The 16,165-nt window shown below is 42.5% G+C and overlaps 1 protein-coding gene across 2 annotated transcripts in view; it reads right to left on the bottom strand.

Moving 5' to 3' along the window:
* Nucleotides 1-16,165, bottom strand: part of FRMPD3 (FERM and PDZ domain containing 3) — a 746,708-nt gene that overhangs the window by 367,803 nt on the left and 362,740 nt on the right. For both annotated transcript variants that reach the window (XM_088444300.1, XM_088444301.1), the window contains exon 7: nt 15,500-15,631. In XM_088444300.1, the coding sequence (XP_088300426.1) occupies nt 15,500-15,631 (132 nt within the window). The remainder of the gene's footprint in view (nt 1-15,499; nt 15,632-16,165) is intronic.

The raw sequence follows: 16,165 nt of genomic DNA, 5'->3' as shown, positions 1-16,165 counted from the left end.
CACGTGTATGAATATTACACTTCGGTATGACCTACAGCATCACAATACTTGTATGAATATTGCACTCTGATATGACCTACAGCATCACAATATGTGTATGAATATTACACTGTGGTACGGCCGGCAGAGTGACAAATCGCAATGCTTGCATGAATATTACACTGCGGTATCACCTACAGCGTCACAATACTTTATGAATATTACACTCTGGTATTACCTACAGCATCATAATATGTGTATGAATATTACACTGTGGTGCGGCCGGCAGCGTCACAATATATGTAGGAATATTACACTCTGATATAGCCTACAGCATCCCAATACGTGTATGAATATTACTGTACATTGTGGTACGGCCGGCAGCATCACAATACGTGTATGAATAATACACTCTGGTATAACCTACAGCATCAACATACGTGTATGAATGTTACACTGCGGTACGGTCGGCAGTGTCACAATATGTGTATGAAACTATGAATATTACAGCCGGCAGCATCACAATATGTGTATGAATATTACACTGTGGTACAGCCGGCAGAGTCACAAATCTCAATACTTGTATGAATATTATACTGCGGTATGACCTACAGCGTCACAATATGTGTATGAATATTACACTGTGGTACGGCTGGCTGCATCGCAATATGTGTATGAATATTATACTCTGGAATGACTTACAGCATCACAATACGTGTATGAATATTACACTGCGGTACGGCCGGCAGAGTCACAAATCGCAATACTTGTATGAATATTACACTGGGGTATGACCTACTGCGCTACAATACTTTTATGAATATTACACTGCGATACGGCCAGTAGCGTCACAATACTTTTATGATATTATACTGCCGTATGACCTACAGCAAACAGAATATAATATAATGCAAATTTTTGCCAAAACCTGTAAAAAATCATAAAAAAATAATAATCACCCTTAAAGTCTAGAGTTTTTACAAGAGTGCAAATCCTCCTCTCTGTAGTTTTTAAATGCATAGTTCAAGGAATGTCAATCCTCATAACCCAGATATATCATGCAGTAGAAGGATAGTTTTGCATATAAAGTCAACTAATTCAATTCTTTAACCTTGTTAAAGGTGTCTGCACTACTGTTTTTTTATTTGCATCATACATTTATTCTCTGGTTAAAATGCACTCACAAACATAACATAGAATAAAGAATACAACACATCAGCATGTGTATGGAGACATTGTATACTCATTGGACCAGATCTAATTTAGGATTGTTCACAGAGATCCGGATACTCCTCAATCTCTCAGTCACTCCAGGTAACTGAGTCCCCCACATCAGCCGGTAGTTAATGCACCAACACCACTTAACACGTTTCAAACCCTCTTGGGTTCTTCATCAGAAGCGTTGGAAAAATGAGGCTGCATACGGCATCGCAGTGGCTACTTTATGCATGCCCCTGCAACGGCATGCGAACACACTGGCATACCTGCATTCGGCCGACCCCCCCCATTATCACCCATGGCACTTCCTGTCAATCAATCTACGATTGGTTTGCGTAGCCAATGCGATCGCAGTCCCAATCGCAGCGGCCGATTTGCGTATGCATGCAGAGTGCAAAATAATCAGGCGATTTCATGTGTAATGCCATTGCGTATGGTAGTGAATCAGGTCTACACAAAGATTGTAGGTAGATGGACTCAGAAGCTACGAGGCACTTTAGCTGTAACAAGAATTTGTTCAAGTCACTAAAGCCTGTGAACATCAAGGGAATAGGAGATAAAGTCCTGTCATTAACAGGTGGAAAATGAATCCTATAACAATAGTAAGGAAATTTATTTTATAACACTAAACTACTTTAATATAAAAACAATAAAAATCAATGTATTTATAACACTTCACTTGACACTGAATTTAATTGTGTCTGATGTGTCCCACATTGTGTGCGTACAGAGGTGCAGGAGCATTTGAGACATAGGGGTCTCAAATTTACTAAGAAGTGAGTTAAGCTGAAAGTGAGTTTTTCGATGGTGAAGCAGATCGAGTTTTTCCCCCCAAATTGCGAGTTTAGATGAGAGTTTAAAGTTAGTTTAAGGTGAGTTTAAGGAGGGTTTAAGGAGAGTTTAGTGAGAGTTTAGATGAGATTACTTACTCGAGACTGCAGTGTTTCAAGCAGCCTGCACATATCAATGAGATATGAGTAAGCTGCTTGTGTGTTTTAATACCTGTAAATAACGGGTTAAATAATTTTAGAAAAATGGCATAGGGTCCCCCCCCCTAAAGCTTAACCAGCCCCGGACTTGCCAGCCTGTCCTGGTACCTAAAATTACGGGGAACAAAATGAGTAGGGAACCACTGTAAATTAGGTACCAGCACCAGTCCTGGTTTTAATTATAGGGGTAAAAAATTTGCGTAGGGGTACCCCTATAATTAAAACCAGCACTGGACCCTTTCACTGGGCCCCCCAGCCGCAGCATCAACACTGACCACTAGTCAGCCCAGGATAGGGATCCCTGGGGAGTTGGGGACCCCTCCAATAAAGGGGTCTCCCTCTCCAGGGCACCCCTGGCCTAGGCTGATAGTCCGGAGCTATCCCCGCCAACCCTGGGCGTTGGGTGGCGGGTTGATAGTGTAGGTGTAGTGTTAAAAATATAATTAACAACATTGTCTTTACAGTAGAACTGTAGTTCCCAGCAAGCCTCCCCTGCATGCTGATACTTGGAGAACCACAAGTACCAGCATGCAGGGCATTAAGGGGCCACTGTAGGGGTCCCCAACTCCCCAGGGATCCCTGGCCTGGGCTGACTAGTGGTCAGGGCTGATGCTGCGGCTGGGGGGCCTGGTGAATGGGCTCCCCTGGCTGTGGCATCAGCCCCCCGCTAGAAAGTGTCCAGTGCTGGTTTTTATTATAGGGGTACCCCTATGCAAATTTTTTACCCCTATAATTAAAACCAGGACTGGCCCTGCAGCCTGGTGCTGGTACCTAATTTACGGTGGAACCCTACCCATAACTTTAGGTACGAGGACAGGCTGGAAAGTCCGGGGCTGGTTAGTCTTTTGGGGGGGGGCCTCACATAATTTTTTTCAAAATAATGAACCCTACTTAAAAAAGTAAAAAAAAAACATACACAAATCACAATAACTTGTGTATGTTTCAGCCAAGCTCGCAGCTCAGGAGGTGAGTGTTTAAAACTCCTATTTCACAGTGAGTTTGCTACAAACTCACACGAGATTGGAAACTCAAATCTTAGAAAATTTGCGAGTTGCATCTTTTTCATCTAAAGTACTTCCTATTTTGGCCGATGGTGAGTTTTTTCGAGTTTGCAAACTCACATGAGTTTTATAAGTGAAAAAAAAGCTCACTTCAAACTCACTCGAGTTTGTCTTTAGTAAATTTGCGAGATTAAAAAAATGGCTAAACTCACGTGAGTTTGCAAACTCACACAAACTCGACCCTTAATAAATTTACCGCATACTGTTTCAGAAATGTATTGGAAATGTATTGGGACATTCCTGGGCGGTGACTTTTCAGATACACAAAAACGCATGGACATGTTGGGGGAGTTTTGCTGTATGCCATAGCTTAAAGTGATTTAAAGTAGATTATCTGTATAAAGTGTGGCTAATAAATAACAAGACTGATTAGATCATTTACATTTAATTATGTTAAGTACATTTTAACTCCCCTTCTGCCTACATACACCTATGCATTCTTATTTTCCATTGGTCAATTCGTGCTATAGCTCATTATCTGTCAGCTGTCTCAACAGCTCTGTCGTTTTCTTCTTTACTTCGGTAGCTGATGCAAAACACAGTACAGTTTTGACTTTAGGGAAAAGAAAGAAGTTACACAGTGCTAGGTCTGGTGAGTATGGAGGGTGTTCTAGAACTGACGTCTGTTTCTTGGCCAAGAACTGCTTCACAGAGAGAGCTGTGTTGGCTGGTGTGTTGTCCTGATGGAGGAGGAATACATTTTTCCACAACTCTGGCCTCTTTCATCTGATTCTTTCCTGCAAAGTTGCTAGAACATTTTTGTAGTAATATTGATTTACAGTTGCGCCTCCCAGTCTTCCAATATAACACCTTTGATATCAAATAAAACAATGAAACAATTAACATGGCTTTAAATTTGGACTTGCTTTCATGTGCTTTCTTCAGTCTTGGTGATGATAGTGTTTTCCAGTGCACGGATTGACATTTTGTCTAAAGATCGTACTGGAAGATCCATGTTTCATCACAGGTAATAATTTATCTACAAAATGTGAATTTTCTTAAATTTGTTCCAAAATGTCTGTACAAATTTGCTTTTGATTATAATTATGCTTGGCAGTAAGAAGTCTTATAACCATTGTAGCACAAATCTTTGTCACGTTAAGAGCTTGATGCAAAACTTGCATAACAGTTGTTTACCATTTCTGCTATCATTTGGATGCTGAGTCGAAGGTCAATTCGAACAATTCTCTAAATGTTTTCCACATTTTCATTTGTTATTGATGTGCAAGGCTGTTTGGGACATTCATCATTTTAACATCCTAGACAGCTGTCACAAAAGCTTTTGTGCCACTCAAAGACACATGCACATAATCATGACAGCTCACATCTGCTGCAGGTTCCGGCCAGAGCTGAGAGGGTAAACAGGCAAACAGCCAGAGTGAGGTTTGATCCAGGCTGATTGATCCCCGCTGGGAAGCCTCTGTGAACATGCAGCACTCAGCTGATCATAGTGGTAACTACCAGTGGCTGGTCTCGTTTGCTCACACGGGATTGGCTCTGACTTCTGTTATAGGGCAGTCAGCCAATTTCTGCCTTGCTTTGCCGGAGATAGTTTCTTGTGGAAGTTGTGCCATCCAGTCCGTGTTCCTGTATTTGATGTTTGGTATTCCTGGTTCTTGTTCTGGCTCTGCCTTGTATAACTTGTACCTGTTGCAAGTATACCTTGAACATTTATTGTGCTGGAAATCAACTCTGCAAGCCATTGGTGTTGTGTACTGTTGCTATTCCTTCCTGCAATATATGTACATATATCTTGCTGCTATCATACTCTACAAAACACTTGCTGGTTAATATATTGCTATTTCAGGGTGTGGCCTAGCTTGCAGCCGAGCAGGAATACAGCTCCTGCCTTAATATTCCCGCTGATGCATATAAATCACCCTATCACCGGCCACATCGCATGCAGGGTAGACCCTAAACACCCGCTACCCACCTGAGACACTGCCTCACCTACAGAGTGGCCCTGTGCCCCTGCAATGGTTGGGGCCTACTCGGTGCACTGAAGCCACAGCCTCGAGTTTGGGATATCCGCGGCGCGGCTGTCTCACCATCGAAGTGGCAGTTCCCGTACATCACCGCTGCCTCTGGAGGGGCCCACTGGTTCTCTCCTCCTGCCGCCGGCTCCCGCAGACCTCCCTGCTGCCTTCTCCAGACTCAGGTAATGGGTGTAAATAGACCCACGAATTGCAGAGAGCTGCCATTTTGGCTCCCACCACCCTGCCCTGAGGCTCTGCTGCACTTCGGCCAGTTGCTCTGTGTTACTGTCCCACCTTCATTGCGGACACCTCTCTGGATGGTGCAGGTCCTGCTGGTTTTGGCTGACCTGGAGTCAGTGCTTGCAGCCTCTGATGGCACACTGCTCTGTTGGCTCCCCTCTTCTCAGTGGCATAACTAGGGCAGGGCTAGTGGGGCACGTGCCCCGGGTGCCGGCCCATCCTAGTCACCCAGTGTAGTGCCGACCTCAGTGAGTGCGGTCAGCACTACACATTTACACAGGATTGGCGCTAGGCTTCCCAGCGCCAGTCCTGTGCTGCAAAGCCGAGCACCTTCCCTCCCTGAGTGCTTGCCCAATAGCGCCAGGAGGAGGGTGGCAGGCGGGTTCATGCTGTGCATAACACACACATTTCTGGCAGTGATGTGTGTGCTAATCAGCAGCCAATGAGAGTCAGACAGACTCTCATTGGCTGCTGCTGCTGCACACACATCACCGCCGAGTGGCGGCGATGTGTGTGTTAAACAGCAGTCCACTGGGGGGACCTCTACTGGGGGCACTAATCAGGGGGACTACTACTGGGGTACTCCATCAGGGACCAGTACTGGGGAGACTACTACTGGGGGCACTAAAATAATGGGCACTGCATAGGGGGGGACTACTACTGGGGGCACTATATAAAGTGCACTGCATAGGGGGACTACTACTGGGGGCACTATATAAAGGGCACTGCATAGGGGGGGACTACAACTTGAGGCACTATATAAAGGGCACTGCATAGGGGGGACTACTACTGGGGGCACTATATAAAGGGCACTGCATAGGGGGGACTACTACTTGGGGCACAATATAAAAGGCACTGCATAGGGGGACCACAACTGGGGGCACAACATGGAAGGACTGCTACTGGAGGCACTATATAAGGGGCACTGCATAAGGGGGGGTCTACTACTGGGGGCACTATATAAGGGGCTTACTACTGGAGGCACAAGGGACACTGCACTGGGGGCACTAAATAGGGAGGACCACTACAATGGACACTGGATAGTGGGGACCACTACTGGGGGGCTGTATAAAGGGGATTACTACTGGGGGCACTGTATAAGGGGCACAACTGGGGGCCTGCATAAGGGGGACCACTACTGGGGGCACTGTATAAAGGGAACTAATGGGGAGTTGCATAAGGGGGACCACTACTGGGGGTACTGTACAAGGGGCACTACTGGGGGCCTGCATAAGAGCCACCACTACTGGGGACATTGGATACTGGGGGTACTGTACAAGGGGCACTACTGTGGGCCTGCATAAGAAGGACCACTACTGGGGACACTGCATAGGGCGGACTGTATAAGGAGCACTACAGGGGTTAAGGTGCATATGGAAAGGAATGTTAAGAGTGAGGATATATGTGTCCTGTTGACACGCCCCATTTTTAAGTGACTCCGCCCCTTGTGAACACGCCCATTTTTTGTCATGCATACAGGGGGGGGTTCATTTTAAATTTGCCCTGGGATCCAAATACCGTAGTTATGCCACTGCCTCTTCTATCTGTTTGCATTCACTGCTGCCTGTCTCCCTCTGTAGTCTGCATACACTATCATGTAGCCCTTTATGGCTCCCTGGAGAAGATTTATACCATTATAACATGGGTCTATAGCGCTCATCTTGTCAGCTCCTTGTCGCTTGAGTTATAATCTCCTCTCATAGCATGTTTCCCTTTTAGGGATGGAGACACCCTCACCCATGCAGGATTAAAGTGCACGAACTTTCCTATCACATCACTACCAAACATCACCTGTCTTTTAAGGGTCATTTACACGTTTATTTGTATTTCATTCTGATCAACAATGCCATCTAAACACAGAGGGAAATCTCAGCGTTTACCATCACATATCCAGTTCCCTACTTCACCCTCCACTAAACAGAAATCATCAACGGTGGCGTCACTGAAAAATGCACCGTCCTCTGTTGTGCCATACTCCCATGACTCCATGACCCTGGTGGATTTGGGACTAGATCTGGAGCCAGCAGCTCCTCTCACTACACATTCTATGTTCCAAATTTTCGCACGGATATGGGGTGGAATCCTAAATTCAGTCGCTTAAATTGGAGCTTGTGAGATTAAGTGGTCATACAGATCACTTGAAGGGAAAGATGGGTGAATTGGTTTCCTCACACAATGACCTTCTAACTGCTCATTCTGAGCTGCAAGCGGAGGTATCATCTATTCATGATAAGGTGGCGGATATGGAAGACAGGTCGAGAAGGAACAACATTAAAATTCAGGGCATCCCTGGTTCAGTTGCTCCTGCAGAATTACAAGAATATGTGACTAAACTATTTCAAAAACTCCTCCCCTGGGCTTCACCTCAAGACCTACTCATTGACAGAGTTCATCGTCTGCCTAAGCCGAGAGTGAGGTTTAACAGCTTCCCTAGAGATACCCTGTTGCGAATAAATTTTTTTCATGTCAAGGAACTTATTCTGAGAGCTGCCAGGCAAACTGAAGGATCTGATACACTGGGTGGTCTTCAGATCTTTCCGGACTTCTCGGCACACACCTTGGCTAAGAGACGTTCATTTCATTCCATCACTTCAGCGCTTCGTGAATACGATATTACCTATCGCTGGGGCTTCCCGGTCAAGCTCCTAGTACAATATGAATCATATTCATATGTTATCTCTTCAGTTGAAGCTGGCATTAAATTACTAGCGGAATGGGACATCACCATTTCCACAGCTACTTCTAGATCTTCTGATCGTCCTTCTGTTTTATTGTGTTTCCAAGGGATCATACTTTATGTAGATATATCTCTCTTTCTTAAATGTTATGGATAATGCAGATCTCTACAGATTTCAAGAGTTTTTTTGGGTGCCTTACAATTCTATAGTTTCTGAATGGTATCTCTGTTCTATATTACTTGTTCTAGATGATATGTATGTATATTAATGTTATTTTATATAGGAATTTTCACTCTTTTTATTTTTTTTTTATTGTTATGTTCCACCTAAATCAGTGATTTACAGTTTAGATTATAATTCTTAGGTGGTGAAGAGTATTATTATAACGCCAATAATTCTTATATAGTAGGTAGTGATTGTTTATGTTATCGTTATCTTTACGCTGGATTCAAAACGTCAACTATGTTTTAACATTTTTATAACTGCCTAGTTTTGCTCTGCTATTATTAGCTGACTGCATTGGTGGGTGGTTTTCATGCTGAGCTACCTCCCCGATGTTTTTTGTTTTGCCGTCAATTTTGCCTTGCGGAAAACATTCTAGCCCCGGTTCTTGGGCTAATTTAGTTTATTTCTTTTTTTTTCACTATACTGTAGTGTGGTTGTTTTTTTTATTTTTTTCTGCCCCTTTTATTCCTGTTTATTTTTAGGAATCCGGATGCACTGTTTTATATATGTTTGATAGAGCTTTGGATACACATGGCCTGAATTCCCCTAATAAAAGGAGATTAGCACTAGCCACTTTTCACCGGGAAAAAGCAAAGGTGGTAGCATTGCAGGAAACACATTTTCTTCATTAGCGCCTCTGGTGATCTGTGATTCTAGGTATCCTGAAGTATATTATGCCAATGGTCCCTTTAAATGCAATGGGGTGGCTATATTATTTCATAGGTCAATACATTTTGAACTCTCCTGCGAAAAGGCAGATAGGGACGGCAGATTTCTAATTTTAGTGGGGAAATTAGATGATAGGGAAGTTACCTTGGTTTCCCTCTATGCTCCAAACTCAAGACAAGTTCCCGTTTTAAAAAAGGTGTTAAAGGCTATCCATAAAGTCCAAAAAGTTCATCAGGTGATCATGGGTGACTTTAATTTGGTCCCTGATATTAAACATGACAAATCATCTAATGTAGGAAATTTGAGTCAGGGATCAGTTACCTCCAATAGTTTCCGTAACCTAATGGCAGAGGGCCTGATTCAGAGCCGCTCGTTCGCTCCGAGCGATGTTCGCACAACTGCGCATGCGTATGGGTCATAATGCACATGCGCCAACCAGTCAGTGCGGTCAGAAATCGTGTGTTCGCAAAATAGCGAGTGCCTGCTAATTTGAGTGACAGAATGAGGCACTTGTGGGTGGTAACAGGGGAACGTACTTGAAAATGGGGAGTGGAGATCCAAATGCAGGCATGCCAAACGGTCAAAATGGGCGTTTTAAGGGTGTGCATAATTAACAAAGCAGTGTCATCGACCACGTCACTTGGTTGTCTTTTAGCCTAAACTGCTCGCATGATTGCGGTAGGAAAATGCTACCACAAGAATAGCGAGCAGTTCATACGCCTTTCGATGTACTTGATTAATCAATTAAATAGCGGAGATGACGTACGATGTGAGCGGCCAAGGGGCGTCTTTACAAAATAGCAAGCGCATGTTTCGGACGCTCGCTCAGACATAGAGGCGTCAACAGACCGCTAAGAGCGAGCGCTCAATTTAAATAGCCAGCCCCTTTTTCTAAATGAGCGAGCGCAAATAGCGTCCGGCTCTGAATCAGGCCCAGAGTACGATGTCTGGCGAGTTCAGTCTCTGACAGATAAAGATTATACCATACCTACTTCTCCCACGTCCATAATTCCTACTCCCAAATCGATCTGATTTTATTAGATAAATGGATATTGCAAACTGCTCGCCAGGCTAAAATTGTCCCGATAGTATGGTCTGACCATGCAGCTGTAACCTGGTTCTGGGACTATAGTAACTTTAGATTCACCACTAGACCATGGAGATTCCCTGAGTATTTGTTGACATCTCCTGAAGCAATGACGTCTATTTCTGACGCTTTTTCCATTTATAAGGCTACCAATTCCCCAGAAGACACGTCTATCTCTATATATTGGTGTGCTCTTAAGGCAGTGATGAGGGGAGTAGCCATTCAGACTGGCTCTAGGCTAAGACGGCAATATCTACAACAACAATCAGATCTAGAACAACGTCTTGCACAAATAGATTCCCTGAATCGTACTAGACCATCTTGTCTCCTTAGGAGAGAAATGGTGGGCATCCGAAAACAGCTTCAAAAATAATTTTTTACTCGTATGAAAAGTGCTCTGTCTAAGCTTCAATAGAAGTTCTATACTTTGGGCAATAAGTCTGGTAAATTTCTAGCTCAAAAGCTGCTATTGCGCCAAACAAGAAATAGAATTAAAACCATTATCACCCCAGATGGACAGAGGTTACTTAACCCATCGTCCATAGCAAACGCATTTGCTAACTACTATGAGAACTGTATAACTTATATAAAGATCTCACCACTCCTCAACCAACAGAAGATCTTATCACTATGTTTTTGGACAAATTGCATTTGCCCAAATTGAAAGCTGATGAGTTGGAATCACTCAATGCTTTGTGGACTGAGGAGGAGATTTTAGCTATTATTAAAACACTTTCTTCGGGGAAAGCTCCTGGGCTGGACGGCTTTACCATATCCTTCAATAAACACTTCTCAACTGAAATTGCCCCTGTTCTTACTATGCTTTATAATTCAGCTACTAAGTATGGTTCTCTCCCTGCTGAAATCTTAGAGGCCCAGTTAATCACTATTCCCAAACATGGGAAAGATGCTTCTTTCTGTCAGAGTTATAGACCTATTGCTCTCCTTAATTCTGATGTGAAGATTTTTTCAAAATTGATAGCTAACCAGCTCTCTCCCTTAGTTCCCCAACTTATCCACCCCGATCAAGTGGGTTTTTTCCGAGGACGTCAAGCCTCAAACAACACCCGTAGAGTTTTTGATTTAGCTGAACTTCTGACCAAAAAGAAACAGCAAGCTCTTTTGCTCTCTTTAGACACTGAAAAGGCATTTGACCGCCACCATTGGAAATTTCTTACAGCCACTCTGACATGTTTTGGTTTTCAGGGACAGATTCTCTCTTCCATTGATGCTCTATATAGTAACCCAACTGCTAAGGTATTGAGCAATGGCTTTTTATCTTCTTCATTTGGTGTCTCAAATGGCACGAGACAGGGATGCCCCCTCTCATCTTTGATGTATGTTTTAGCTATCGAACCCTTTGCAGCTACCATTCGGCAATTATCACTTTTCCCAGGTATCACTGTAGCCTCCTCTTCACACAAATTATGTATATTTGCCGATGACATCTTATTATTTGTGACTAAACCTGAGACATCGCTGCCTGCCCTGCATGAAGTTATAGATAATTATAGTAATGTTTCATTTTATAAATTAAATACCACCAAGACAGAGGTGCTACCCTTCAATATCCCCCAGAATACATTGTCCCACCTTTAAAGTATTTATAAGTATCAGTGGAGGAAAGATTCTCTTTTATATTTGGGCATACATATCCCAAATAACGTTTCCACTTTTCCAGAGATCAACTTTTCTCCTATTATCTCCCATGTGGCTGATCTCTTAAAAAGTTGGGTGGGCTTTGAGGTCTCCTGGTTGGGTAGACTGGCAGCATTTAAGATGATGATACTACCCAAATTAATGTATCTGCTCCACACAATACCTTATTTAGTCCCTCAGCGGTATATTAGACAAATCCATAAATTAATTTTGAACTACATTTGGAAGGGTAAAACCCCACGAATTGCCTATCAATGCTTAACACGTCCTAGACACCTGGGTGGTCTCAATGTACCTGACCTTTTGGCATATCAATATGCATGCTTAGTGGCTCAGATCACTGACTGGACCTTACCTCTTAATTCGAAACCATCGGTTGATTTGGAAAGAACTCTATTTCCTCACTTTTCTCTCACACAATTGATCTGGACCCCTAAACAACTTTGCCCAATATCACTAGAGGCCCCTAGAGCAATATTAGATTCCCTTATGGCTTGGGACTCTACTGTAAGTATTTCACGTTGCACGATCTTACCCACTCGTAATCTCTCCTTATTAGCTCTATCTAGTTTAATTCCAGATCTACGTATCTCAATATGGCACTCTTGTGGTATAGTTACAATTGCTGATGTACTCAGTAATAACTCTATGTTCCCCTTTTCATATCTGCAGACTCAATATAAACTACCCTCAGGAGAATATTTTACATATTTACGTATAAGCCATTGGGTCTCTGCTATGTTTCGAATTACAGGCTCCTTAGCTCCGCCTCCTAACTCTGTTCTAGCTAAAATGTCATCTGGTAATTCTCGGGGAGCTATTAAGTTCTGGTATTCCCTATATCTGGAGGATGCGTCGATAACTAAATCTGCTGCACAACTATAGTGGGAAGTGGATTTGCAGATAACATTTTCCCTACAGCAGTGGGAAGAGATTTACTTAACAGCTCATCGCTTCTCTAAATGCTCCAACCATGTGGAGATGCAATTTAAACTGTTACATAGGCTATATTTTACTCCAACCAAGCTACATAAGATATGGCCTTCGCAGTGGAAATTTTGTTGGCGGAGATGTTCGGAGCCAAATGATATCTTTCATATATTTTGGGGTTGCCCTAACATTCGCAATCTTTGGCATGAGATATTTGAGTTGGATAATAAAGTTCTCAGCATTCATTTTCAAGAGTCTCCTTCTATTGCTCTTTTTCACATATATCCCTCAGAGTTGTCTAAGTCGGAAAGCTATGTTATAGGCCATATTTTGATCCTCCAGAGCGGTCATAGCACAAAATTGGAAGTCTCCGTCTTTCCCTTCTATACATAAAATTGGATGTAAAGTTCAGTATGCTTTCCAAATGGAAACATTAGGTGTTCCCTATTCCTCTGTGACCTCTTCCCCATTGGTTAGGTGATTCAAGTGGCAAGAATTTGTCACAGATGGAGAGGGTGACACTTTGATTCTTGATTCTTCCTGATTCTAAGTGGTCTTTTCCACATACGGGGTAATTGCTGGTACTATTAAAGGTATTAAATGTATTTCATATTTGATATTTGATTTTCTATATGTGCAAGTGTAATCGCTTTATATTTTCCTAATGCTTTAATTCTGTGATATCAATGTATGGACAGTGTTGTCTGATTCCTTCCCTCCCTTCTTCATGTTTTCCTTTTTTCTGTAATTTTTATGTTCACTATCTATTTTGTTCTTGGAAAAAATCTTTGATAAAACTACTGATGAGAAAAAAATATATTGCTATTTCATTCTGCATGATATGTTATGCTGCAATTCCATACTGCCAGCTGCATGTGTATCTGCAAGCCACTGGTATTGTGTACTATTGCTATGGTATGTAGTTAACTTACCGACAGCCAGGATCCCAGCCATCGGAATCCTGAAGTTAGAATCCCAACCAGGGACTAAAGATAGGTGTCGAAATACCAACACCTACCTTAAGCTTGATGACAAAATCCTGACAGCCGGCATTCCAACCGAAGGTAATTGGGGCTTTCTAGCTGTAAGCCATGGGGGGGTTAGTCTTAGGCCCCCCCGGGTGAACTTAGGCACCCCCCAGGAGGGTTGGGGTTAGGCTAGGGGAAGGGGTGTTAGGGTTAGGCACCCTTGGGGGTGAGGTTAGGGCAACGTACCCTCCCGGAAGGGTTAGGTTTAGGGTGCAAGAAGGGGGGTTAGGTTTAGGAACTCCTGGGAAGAGGTTAGGGTCAAGCACTAGGGGGAGGTTAGGGTTAGGTATCACTAAGGGAGGGTTAGTGTTAGGGGTGGGAGAGGGGTAGAGATAGGATACTTACCTCCCCTGTCGGCATCTTCTCCCTTCAGGCTGCCGGTGTCTATTCAGCCACCGGGACTTTATATCCATTCCATTGCTATTCCATCCTGCAATATAAGTACATATCTCTTGCTGCTATTATACTCTACAAAACACATGTTGGTTAATATATTGCTATTCCATTGTGCATTATGTTATGCTGCAATACTGCCAGCTGCTTATGTATCTGAGTTTATTGCTACACCATCTTGCAATATATCTGTTGTTTTTTATGATTGTCACTATTTGATGTAGTTGTGTTTATATGCAATTGTATTCTGTTATTGTCTGCAGTGCATGCTGCTCTGTGGTAGTTACCCTGCAATATTATTACTTAGCATAGCTGATATTCACACTACCTGTTATTAGTGGGCATTCTATCTAGCTCCATGGTTACTATTACCTTTGTACTACTATTCCAGTTTTACCTTACAAACTCCCACTGTTTGTATAAGCCCCTACTGTAAAGAGGTTAAGACCTAGCGGCATCCTAAGTAACCTTGAGGGTGTTGTACTCTATGGGAACAATAAGCAGTTGTTATAGGCAGAAGCCCTTCCTAGAGTGACTCTAGGGGACTTATACAAATACAGGAGAGATTCATTACACTGCCTCGTAAGCTACGGTTAGCATATGGAAAGATTCAGTGTTCAATTTTACAAAAAAATGTAAGTTAACATGTTGCTCTACTTTTGAACCTAGCATTTTTACGATGCACGGGAAAAACACAACTTCTTTGAATGCTGTGTGACAGCAACCTATCTGTGCGAGAGGGGTGAAACTTGCAAAACCATTTTGGGATAGTCCAATGTCTGGTTATTTAATAGCCACACCTCATACAGTATGTGGTGTGCCATGTGCAACCAGGAGTAACTAGGCAATTGCAGCCCTCTCTTAAGTCTAAAGGTAGGAGTGACCCTTGATATGGAGCCAAGTTCACTTTACATGTCTTATACAGTTTCCACATTTTCATATTCTGTAACCCTGTGGGTCCCTACAAAGCCGAGGTTGTCCAGAGATGGATTATTTCTTTGACTATAGATAGCAGGTCCCATTTAATCGACTCTCACATCATTTTACTGTGTGCTTCCTTTTTTGACTTCAGTATCAAACTTTTACTAATCTTTTTCTAATCACCCTATAATCCCTTATATTACGGTTATTATATTTTATTTATATAGCACCAAAATATTTTGCAGTTCTGTACAATCAGAAAATTGTATATTAAATATTCTCATCCTATCTAGGTCCAATACCCTCAACTTTTTGTACATTACTACCATATCTTGCAAATCTTCCTTCATTTATCTATGTTTCTAATGTTTTTCTGTCACTGCTTAGTTTACTTGTCTTTTTTTCTCATCGCTCTAATGTTCATGCTTTCTGGTCCCGATTCTCACATGAGCCAATGGTTGCTTGTCTTGTAGCAGTAATAATTTCTGGTTTTGATCTGATGCAGAGTATTCCAGGACAAGAGAAAAATGATCACGATGACGAAGTGAGAGGCGGTCCTGAAGAGTGACCATGACATCCTGTATAGGAAAGAGACTGGGTTATACATGCAAAACACTACACAAATTTGTTTCTACAGTATATAAACTAGTATTTTTTTTACTGTATAATAGGAGAGGATGCTTAGAAATATATATATATATATATATATATATATATATATATAGTAAGGTAGATACCTGTTGGTGTAGTTGCTACACCTTGAGGAGCACAGGGACACACCATTTCAGACAACATATGTTTTATTAGTCCAAGGGCATATATATGTAAGCACTCAGGTTGGTGGTGATTCTGGCAAATTTAGTTTTGTGTTGGTAATAGTTAATAATATTAGTGGTTTCTTGGGTGTTTATTGTATGTATCCAATGAGATAGTAGGTCAAGTAATGAGGAAGGTTATAAATAGAGTATTTGTGGAAGTATTTAGTGTTACTCTGTGGAGCACTAACCCTGCATGGTACAGTGAGTGTGTCACAACCCAGACAGGATGACCTGGGCACTTTCATTGAGGGGTTACACCACTGAGCCATGGAAGGGGAGGTGATTTTACATATG

This window comes from Taudactylus pleione, unplaced genomic scaffold (genome assembly GCF_031769625.1).
Source record: "Taudactylus pleione unplaced genomic scaffold, aTauple2 ptg000352l, whole genome shotgun sequence".
NCBI classification, from domain to species: domain Eukaryota; kingdom Metazoa; phylum Chordata; class Amphibia; order Anura; family Myobatrachidae; genus Taudactylus; species Taudactylus pleione.
This window is presented reverse-complemented; position numbering and strand designations above follow the sequence as displayed.